This window comes from Pyrus communis, chromosome 10 (assembly GCF_963583255.1).
Source record: "Pyrus communis chromosome 10, drPyrComm1.1, whole genome shotgun sequence".
NCBI lineage: Eukaryota > Viridiplantae > Streptophyta > Magnoliopsida > Rosales > Rosaceae > Pyrus > Pyrus communis.
Window position 1 is genome coordinate 3,575,040 of NC_084812.1, and position 10,296 is coordinate 3,585,335.

Genomic DNA, 10,296 nt, shown 5'->3' on the forward strand with positions numbered 1-10,296 from the left:
GAGCTTATCCGCAGTTCAAACGACATCGTATTGCTGAACGGTTCCAGCCGCCACTACGAAGCTTTACTGGAGAGTGAGGATGGCGGGGAGTTTAACGGCTGCCTTGGAAAATAAGATACTGTAAGTTGCTATACGACGTCGTACTCTAGAACCTACGATGAACCCGACTGACATGGACTCGGATGGACAATAATGCCCCTTATAGGGCCAAAACGTACCGACCCGGACCCGCTGCATATACAAGGATATTTCCGTCAGAGCACCAAACAAAAACCTAGAACCAGAAGCAAAAGCCTTCTCCAAACAAAATCCTTCGAAAGCAGCGAAAAACCTTCTCCGCCCACCACCGCCTCTCGGCAGAAATATGGGGACTCCAGAAACATCCCGGGAACCGTGCCCCGACCGCATCCTTGACGACATCGGCGGTGCCTTTGGCATGGGTGCTGTCGGTGGGTCCGCCTTCCACTTCCTCAAGGGCGTCTACCACTCCCCATCCGGCGCCCGGTTCGTCGGCGGATCCCAGGCCGTCCGGATGAATGCGCCGCGCGTCGGCGGGAGCTTCGCCGTCTGGGGAGGCCTTTTCTCCGCCTTCGACTGCACCATGGTCTACGTCCGCCAGAAGGAGGACCCCTGGAACTCCATCATCGCCGGCGCCGCCACCGGTGGCTTCCTTCAGATGCGCCAGGGGCTCGGCGCCTCGGCCCGATCGGCCGCCTTCGGTGCCGTTCTACTAGCGCTGATTGAAGGAGCTGGGATTATGCTTAATAAGTTTATGAGCCAGCAGCAGCAGATGCCGGTTGTGATTGAAGAACCGGCGAATATGCCCGGTGTGCCTGGTCTTCCTCCGATGGGCCGGGCTCCAGGTCAGCCAGGCCCACCGGAGATGGCAACGTCTGTTAGCGGCGGCTCTGAGGCGAATTTGAGCTCAGGATCGTGGTTTGGAGGGTTGTTTGGAAAGGGCAATGAGCCTGAGGCTAAGAGCAGCGGAAGCGAGACGAAGGTTTTGGAGAGTTTCGATGCACCGCCAGTTCCAACCTTCGAGTTTAAGTGATTGATCGGATGATTAAGGTAAGGATTAAGGAGGAAGGGTTTTGATTAGAAGGATGATGATTAGATTCATAGATTGTATTTAGGGAGAATGGGTTGGCATTGAACTGAGGAATTTGGGAAAGTTAAGGTTTTTATTGGTAATTTTCGCAGAAAAGATATGTTTATGTTGTGCTCTGTCTTTTACTAGTTTTTTTGGAATAACCAAGAAGTTATAGCTTGTATAACGCTTTTCGAATTCAAATTTGCTTTCTTCCTTGAATTGTTCTTCGAGCCGTGGATTAAGTTGTGTATTGGAGATGCTTTTGATATGCAGAAGAGTGCTTTGCAATAATTTTCGCGGATTAGGAGTGCTCAGAATTTGCATACATTGGATTGTTTTCGCCTAATTTTCGTGGACAATGTGATAATTTTGTTGTGACTTGGTTTAGGATTTGCATGCTGGCCTTGGTGCTTGTTTGATCATCGCTTTTCTGTAATTCTTGTGTTCATACTTTGAGAATTGACTATTTTACACAAACTTGTCCTGGTTATATGAATATTGAATGCTTTGGGAACCAGTTGTTGCGTTGAGGCTCGTAAGGTTCACAAAGAGTAGATGTGAATAGCATCATTCAAGTTTAAGTTAGGCCCGGATTTGTGAACCGCTTGATGTTCTTGTTTATGCATGTCGAGATTGATGTGATCAATATGTAGAGAAGGAAATCCCCTTCCTTTGAGAAGTAAGCCAGATAGTTTATGTTTCGCTGTTCCTCTCAATTTCAAAGCAAAAATGTTGTGTGTGCCATATTAGTCCTGTCCTTTATGCCCTGAATAGAACGTTGCTGAATTGGTATGCGTTGTAGTCTACGATTGTGCGAATATTTGGATTTCTGAAACTACTGAGTGGCGTTGTAGTCTGTGATTCTTTGATTTTGGCCATTGATTAATTAATGGTTCTGTCTTTCCGTTCTTTCAGTGGACAAAGAGCCTAAGACAGATTTTCAGTTTTGTTTCGAGGCGCTTGAAGAGCAGTACATAGTAGAGACACGAAGCTCGCAACAACCATGTCGAAAGAAGATGGGTAAACTCAATCGGTTTGGTTTTCCTAGGTTAACTATTAAGATCATTGTTATAGTCTGGCTGGTTTACTAGTTCCAAATAATTATTTGAAGGTTATATTTTCGGGATTGTACGTTATAGTCTGGCCGGATAACTAGTTCGAGGATGATTGTTACTTTCGTGTTTGCATTAATTTGGAATTAGTTAGCCTTCATCGAATGACTTGGTTTCTGAACAGGTTGTATGGTGTGGCAAATTAGAACCTGACCAAATTGGTTCTTTTGTTTCATACAGCGCAGTGGAATATGACTCGTGCTGCGCCAGGACTTTCTTGAATCAATGCTGGTCTTACGCTTACCTCTCTCGCGTTTATTTGATAGTTTAATCCATTCGACACTTGTGCTTATCGATTTCTCCTTCGCCTCATGGTTTACTATCAAGGACTAGCGCTACATTTTGCTTCTCCGTTTCGCCTAAATCAGACGAAATGACCAAAATGGTTTGCCAGGACTAAGCTATCAAAATTGAAATCGAACAAAACTTAACGATCGTAAGGGTATTTACGGAAATACACGGTTCTCGCCCTTGCATTTGATATCGATGGTGGATCATAACAGATGTGTTTCTTATCGTATCGAATTCAAAAATGTGTGACCACGAATCTTTTGATCGTCAGGTAATTAAGAGAACGGAAGTGGTAATCCGTTTATTTTTTCTCAAATCACAGCCCAAATATCTCAATCCTCAAAACTTGTCCAAGCAGACCCAAAAGACAGTTGGGTTTGGCGGGTTGGAGCCCCGAACTTGCGCGCTCACCTTGTATAACCCGCCACGTCATCAGTTACTCTAACAGGAGCCGTTGGATTTTATACGAATTTGCAACAGAAAAGTCACCGTCGGCTTTAGATAACCCAAATGACAAAACTCAAAATAGTCAAACTATTTCCACTTCCACTCCTCCGTCCACTCTCTCGCTCCACCAGGACCGCCACTCTCTCCCTCCTCCTCCGCCGTCGCCACATGGCCACCGTCGCGTTATCCGATTCCCCCATAAGCCCGTCAGACACCCGGGTCGGGTGGATCGGAACCGGCGTTATGGGCCGGTCCATGTGCACCCACCTCCTCAAGGCCGGCTACGCCCTCACCGTCTTCAACCGCACCCTCTCCAAGGCCCAGCCTCTCGTCGACCTCGGGGCCCACCTGGCCGACTCCCCAAGCGCCGTCGCCTCCAAATCCGACGTCGTCTTTTCCATCGTCGGCTACCCCTCCGACGTCCGCTCCGTCCTCCTCGACCCCACCACCGGCGCACTCTCTGGACTGCGCCCTGGAGGCATCCTCGTCGACATGACCACCTCCGAACCCTCCCTCGCCGGCGAGATCTCCTCCGCCGCTGAGTCCAAATCCTGCTCAGCTGTCGATGCCCCCGTCACCGGTGGCGACGTTGGCGCCAAGAACGGAACTCTCGCGATCCTCGCCGGCGGCGATGAAACCACTGTCCGCAAGCTAACCCCTCTGTTCTCCCTCATGGGCAAATTGAATTATATGGGCGGCGCCGGAAAGGGACAGTTCGCGAAGCTGGCGAACCAGACGATCATTGCTTCCACGATGGTGGGTCTGGTGGAGGGTATGATCTTCGCCCACAAGTCCGGCCTCGACGTGGGTCTTTTCCTAGATGCGATCAAAGTGGGCGCCGCAGGGTCAAAGTCGCTGGATTTGTACGGCGGCCGGATTCTGAAGAGGGATTTGGAGCCGGGATTCTATGTGAACCACTTCGTGAAAGATTTGGGGATTTGCTTGAAGGAGTGCCAGAGGATGGGACTTGCTCTTCCCGGATTAGCCCTGGCTCAGCAGCTTTATCTGTCGCTGAAGGCTCACGGCGAGGGCAATTTGGGAACTCAGGCGCTTATTGTGGCGGTGGAGCGGCTGAATAATGTGTCACTTGAATATGCTCCTGCAAAATAATGACTCTGCAAGTGCAGTTTGAATCATTTCTTATAATGGTATCGATGATTTTCTTCGATTTCGTGTCGAAATTTCAGTTTTTTTTACTTTGTACTGTGATGTTTCTTGCTCCAATGCTTATAGTATGAAATGGTTTTCTCATAACAAATTAAGCAATTGTGTTTCGTTTCTTCAATATATGGTTGAAACTTTTGCAGATGCGGGTTAGGCTAGTTAGCTAGGGAGTTTGTCCGTCCCCGAAGTTTAGATTGCTAGATGGATTGTGTTTAACTGTATGTAAGCACCTGCTGGTGGGAAAGCTCAATGAGTTTATCAGCAAGTGCTTTTGCACACTTTCAGCTTGATGTTTGACCCGAAAAACTAACAAATGGTGAAGCAAGTTTTAGCGGTTAATGTGAAACCAGTGTATTGGTTCTTGCCTGGCATTAGATTGATTCTTGATTACCGGTTATAAACTTATAGCGAATGTGCCCTTTAGTGGCACCATTCTGTATCATCTGGGACTTCAGGAATTTACAACTGGAGGCGAGATAACAGGTTCAGTCGTATGAGCTCGGTGCAAGCCTGACATGGGATCTGTGTTTGAAATATCAGTGAGGGCACGCACGGTGGTCACGCCCAAATTTAGGTATTTCTTGTGTTCATATGTTTCTTTTTCGTATAACTTGTTAAGGCATGTCTGCATTCTTTCTGTCTAATATCGGAGAAAGCAAGTTACTTTTGTATGTTCGTAGAATACCTTCGATCTTCCAGTTTTTGTAGTGAGACATGAAATGATAACACATCCAAAGTTGCAAAATATGTAGCGGGACATAAAATACATAAGCTATATAGATAGAGTTACCCTCAAAGTTAAGATGAACACCACTGATACTGAAAGACCATAGCATTAGTAGTGGCCTCTGAGAAAATAAATTTTCTGTCGTTGAGTTTCTCGTCATTCTTTCTTTCAATACTCGTTGTATTTGGGTTGTGGTTGCGTGTTTTTTCCCTAAACAGAGTACACAAATTGAAAAGAGGGATTGGAATCAAGGGCTTAACGTCCAAAACTGTAACGTTAGCTATCGTTTTTGCGAACTTTATACCAAGTATAGCATTTCAGACTAGACAGTGAGTTGCAGTGTTGCACCAATGCGAAGTATGATAAAACATGTTCATAAAGTAGATTGGGTTATACTAGTCTCCAGACTATACACTTACGTATCAAAATCACACAAAAGAAAGGATCATAGAACAGAGAAATAATAAAGGAAACAATTTTATCTGGATTTTACTTGTTACACAAGCCTTCACCCATAGCCATCTTACGAAAGAACAGACGAAGGAGACATTCCGTAACTTCATCCTTGTAGTGTATACTTCTTCCCTGTGAATGCTTGCAATTTTGGCTTTTGGGCCATCTGAGACTGCTCTTGGCTGCTCTTCTCTGGGGCAACTTTTGGGGTTTCATTCGTGGGACGGTTGGCATTTGAACCAATTTTACCAAACACAAGCTTTCCATTAGGTCGACCCGCTGACGCAGAAGTTGATGACATAGAGCCCTTGGTTCCATTCTCACTCTCCTGTTGGTTCTGTCCGAGAAATTCAGTAGAGGAAACCGGTGCAACCGATTGGTCCAATGCCGGTTTTCCATCCAATCGTCTTGCTGAACCGGTAAAGGGGATGAATTTCGGTATCTTCTCAGACGGTTCTTCATCCTTTTTGGCTTCTGTCGGTCTCTCCTTAGACTGAGTAGATGGCACTGACGGCTTTTGGGGCTCCACGTAATCAAGTGGAGGGGCAAAATCAACCTCGCAGTCGGTATCAATTATGCAGATTGCAGGGGACGGCTTTGTTTCAATTACGTCGATGTAGTACTCCTCATTGTTATAAGGGACCACGAAGGTATCACCAGTGGCTAAACAAGAGTAGCGCCTCAGTGCAGTCTCCAAGACGTCTTTCGGGTCTGAGACGTCAAGAAATTCCATGGTGTGCGGCTGCAACTTGATGTATGTTCCCTTCACAAGGCGCTTGTTTTTCACCTGAACAAGATCGCCGTCTTGCAAAAGCAACTTCTTCATCATCCAGTGGGGTAAAAACGTTAGGCCCTCGTCGGCAACAAATTCCAACACCCCACAGTGAGCAACTCGTCCAGAATTACCGGGATTACTGAGTTCAAACAACATGGGGTAATTGACCTGTAAATTCGACAAAAGGCGATCGAGGGCTGACAAGGGCATTATGATTTTATCGCCCTTTTCGAGATGTTCCTTGTTGAGGATGGAAACAGGGTAACAACGGTAAAGCTGCTCAAACGAACTAGAATTACTGCTAGGTTCTTCAGGATTGCTGCCAGGCTCTTCGGGCTTACTACCAAGTTCTTCAGCATATCCACCACAGAATCCGGAATCACTGACATGATCTTCAGAAGAATTCCTACTAAGTTCTTCAATATATCCGCCATAGAAGTCGGAATCACTGACATGATCTTCAGAAGAATTACTACTATGGTCTTCAGAAAAACTACTGCTATAGTCTGCAAAGGATTCACTGGCATCTTCAGAATCAGATGAATCTTTGCTGTAGCCTGCAGCATCAACAAAGTCGTCATCAGATGAATCGCTGAAGTAGCCTTCAGAAATCATATTTACTGCATCCATGATGTCGCAGCTGGATCGTCTCCTTGTGATTTTGATGGATAGATTGACTGAGGTAATTCTGGTTTCTTGCCGCCTAAGGAACTGAGACTCTAAACAGATAGGGCAAAGAATAGTGCTTTGTCTGATGCGAATTGATGAGATGTCTGAAAACGAACGTGGCCTCCCTTGTACTTATACACAATTCAAAACCAAATCCTATAAGGATAAGAAAACCCTAATCTCACTGGAAAACCCTAATATTTGAAGAAAAAAGAGAATGAAATCTTAATCTTAGCCGTCCATAATCCTTTAATTGGTAGCTAATCTTCTAATCGTAGCCGTTCGTAATTCTTTTAGGGCTTTTTGCAATCTGATAATTAAGTAGCTAATCTTCAGGGCGTGAGAGTAAACGATGCGAGGTCTGAAGATTAGCTACTCGTAGGCAAAGGAAAAATTGGCTCCACAGGCTAAAGGATGAGAACGGGGATTGGCATGACAACAAACCTGGTATGGAACGTGTGGTGGTGGATTATTTCACTAAGTTATTTGATTCAAATGGTGGGGAAAATTTAAATATGGTGTTGGACCACATTACACCCAGAGTTACCGATGCGATGAATGCTGATCTTCTTCGTATTGTTTCAAATGCATCCGACCAAGCCCCCAGGTCCGGATGGCATGTCTCCTGGATTCTACCAGAAACATTGGGATGTGGTAGGCGCTGATGTTTGTGATGGCGTTCGTTCGATGCTGCAGTCAGGTTGCATGCTCCGCAAAATTAACCATACGCATTTTACCCTGATTCCAAAAGTAAAGAATCCAACGGAGATGTCTCAAATGCGTCCCATCAGTTTGTGCAATGTACTTTACAAGATTGTTGCAAAGGTTCTCACAAATAGGTTTAAGAGTATCATGCCGAAGATTATTAGTCCTACTTAGAGTGCTTTCATACCGGGAAGATTAATTTCTGGTAATAGTTTAGTGGCGGCAAAAATAGCACATCACATGCATAAACGTAGCTCGGGCTGTAACGGAGTTATGGCTTTAAAGCTAGATATTAGTATAGCATATGATCGGTTGGAATGAAACTTTTTGGAGTCTACAATGAAGTGCATGGGTTTCTCTGAGGAGTGGATTCGATTGGTGATGATTTGTGTGTCCACGGTCACTTATTCTTTTAAAGTAAATGGTGAACCAGTGGGTTTTGTTTCTCCTAAACGTGGTATTCGACAAGGAGATCCGCTTTCTCCTTACTTATTTGTGTTGTGTGCCGAAGGTCTCTCGGCGGTCTTTCGAAATGCGGAGGAAAGAGGACTTATTAAAGGTGTTGCGATTTGTAAAAATGCTCCAAGTATAAGCCATCCCTTGTTCGCAGATGACAGCTTTCTATTTGCTGGGGACACTTTGGATGAATGTCAAAATATAAAATCAGCAACTATTGGCAGATTGCTTGGGTGTTCGAAGGGTGCAAGCCCATGAAAGGTTTCTATGAGGAATTGAATAGGATGATAGCCAAAATCTTTCTATGAGGAATTGAATGGGATGATAGCCAAGTTTTGGTGGAGAGGAGAACCCGGGAAGCGCAAAATTCATTGGGTGAACTGGCGAACCTTATGTAAATCAAAAGAGGAAGGGGGTTTGGGTTTCAGAGATCTCTATGCTTTTAACATTGCTCTTCTTGCGAAACAAGCGTGGAGATTTATCATGCAGCCTTATTCGTTAGCTTTCACTCTTTTCAAAGCACGGTACTTTCCTTCCACAGATTTCTTGAATGCACCGGTGAAGACAAACGCATCGTTTGCATGGCGTCGTATTGCAGCCACTCGTCCAGTGATCTCAAAAGGTCTACGTTGGCAAGTGGGAGATGGTTCGTGTATAAAGATTTGGGGTGATAATTGGTTGCCAAGAGAGAATTATTTCGAAGTTTCCACTCCACCTCCATTGCCGCAACTACTTGAGGCCACGGTGGAGAGTTTGTTTTTGGATGGGACACGAACTTGGAACAAAAACATGCTTCATCGATTGTTTAGCTTAGAAGAAGTGGAATTTATTCAGAGCATTCCTCTCAGTATTCGACGTATGTCTGATAGACAAGTTTGGCATTACGAACGGAATGGTATTTTCTCGGTGAAGAGTGCTTATTACTTGGCAAAGTGAGAGGTGGATGCTGGAACATCGGGTTCGAATGCCTAAGATTCGTTAATCTGGAAGAGATTATGGAATGCTTGTGTTCCTGGTAAGGTAAAAATATGTGTTTGGCAGGGGTGCTTGGATTCTCTACCCACTAGAACAAAACTTGCTAGAAAACGTATTGTCAAGGAAACAGAGTGTTTATTTTCCTCTAGGCAGCCAGAAACTGTCGAGCATGTGTTGAGAGATTGTTCGATGGCTCGGGCAATACGATTCGCAAGTTTGGGCATCAGAGGCTGAGATAATTCATTAGTATGTTTCAGAGATTGGGTAACTAAGCTTGCTCATGATTCCTCCAAGCTGACTTTTGACTTGGTGTTGACAACTATATGGAGCATTTGGAGAGCTCTTTCTCCAAAATTTTGTATTAAAAAATGTATAATTCACACGTGTTTGAGATTAATAATGTGACTTTTGATCGGAAAAAAAGAAGAAGGATTGTCAATTTGACAGTGCCAAAACCCTACAATCGCACTGCGTGCCCTTTCTTCTTGTTAACTCTCCGACAAGCTCACCGTTGCCGGCAAGGAGGTCCGCCACTACCACTCTATGTTTCGAGATCTGGACTTGAGGCATATCATCGGATATGGTCATGCATCGCAATTTGAAACCCCGTAATTTTATTTACCAAAAAAAAGAGTACCATTAGATCGTCAATACAAATAAAGTTACATATATTGTACTAAATAAGACGAATGTAAGCTTAGCTAATAGTCTGTAAAATTGTGGCATAATCCACATTGCTTGTGGCACCCGATCGTCCCAAGATTTTTTAGAGAAGGTTGTGTAGTGGTTCCATCCTCTAAATTGAAGATACCGATATCACCACGTGTTGTTTTGACAATTTTACAAGATGACAAGTGAGACATGTTAACGAATCGTCTGTGTAGTATATGAAACAGTGTCATATATATATATATATATATATATATGTTATAAAAGGGTTAAAGTTTGAGAGATAACCTTTTAAGTGGTAGGTGCAAGGTAGATGTAAAATGCCACACTAAAATTATAGCACAGGCAGATAATAAATAAAGGCAGAGGAATTGATGATGTTACTGATATTTCTCTCTTGTTTTTCTTCTTCTTATCTTTCCTGTGTCTTTTGATTGCAGTCGAGTGCTCTATTTATAGAGCAACTCGTATTACTACATTTGAAATTTACAACTCACTTTTTGACAAATGACATCCTGAATTCTCATAGTCAGTTTTCAAACTGACATGGGAATTGACAATGTATACGTTTAAATATAAACAAAGCAAATGTTAAATGCCAATCTATGAAGGCATTGAAAAACTCCACCAAAACACTGTGGGCATTCACTACCCATCAGCATTTTCAACACCCATCAGCATTTTCAACACTCCCCCTTGGATGCCCACATATCAACATCAATTGCCTCGTTAAAACCTTGCTTGGAAAAACCCAGTGGGAAAA

At 44.2% G+C, this 10,296-nt stretch overlaps 3 protein-coding genes across 3 annotated transcripts; 2 read left to right on the forward strand and 1 right to left on the reverse strand.

Moving 5' to 3' along the window:
• Window positions 1-286: 286 nt before the first annotated feature.
• Window positions 287-2,307, forward strand: LOC137747222 (mitochondrial import inner membrane translocase subunit TIM17-2-like). Its single transcript, XM_068487292.1, has 2 exons — window positions 287-1,068; window positions 2,006-2,307. Exon 1 carries the CDS (start codon window positions 365-367, stop codon window positions 1,049-1,051), a length of 687 nt encoding a protein of 228 aa, XP_068343393.1. The 5' UTR covers window positions 287-364; the 3' UTR covers window positions 1,052-1,068; window positions 2,006-2,307.
• A 675-nt stretch (window positions 2,308-2,982) lies between these two features.
• LOC137747221 (probable 3-hydroxyisobutyrate dehydrogenase-like 1, mitochondrial) lies at window positions 2,983-4,198 on the forward strand. The gene has a single exon (XM_068487291.1). The coding sequence runs from the start codon at window positions 3,004-3,006 to the stop codon at window positions 4,048-4,050; it is 1,047 nt and encodes a 348-aa protein (XP_068343392.1). The 5' UTR covers window positions 2,983-3,003; the 3' UTR covers window positions 4,051-4,198.
• A 923-nt stretch (window positions 4,199-5,121) lies between these two features.
• LOC137746517 (uncharacterized) lies at window positions 5,122-6,554 on the reverse strand. The gene has a single exon (XM_068486540.1). It carries the CDS (start codon window positions 6,267-6,269, stop codon window positions 5,391-5,393), a length of 879 nt encoding a protein of 292 aa, XP_068342641.1. The 5' UTR covers window positions 6,270-6,554; the 3' UTR covers window positions 5,122-5,390.
• Between the last annotated feature and the right edge of the window lie 3,742 nt (window positions 6,555-10,296).

What these genes read in the sequence shown, in the direction of transcription:
- LOC137747222 (XM_068487292.1), top strand. Translation starts at nt 365, where the DNA reads ATGGGGACTCCAGAAACATCCCGGGAACCGTGCCCCGACCGCATCCTT.
- LOC137747221 (XM_068487291.1), top strand. Translation starts at nt 3,004, where the DNA reads ATGACAAAACTCAAAATAGTCAAACTATTTCCACTTCCACTCCTCCGT.
- LOC137746517 (XM_068486540.1), bottom strand. Translation starts at nt 6,269, where the DNA reads ATGCCCTTGTCAGCCCTCGATCGCCTTTTGTCGAATTTACAGGTCAAT.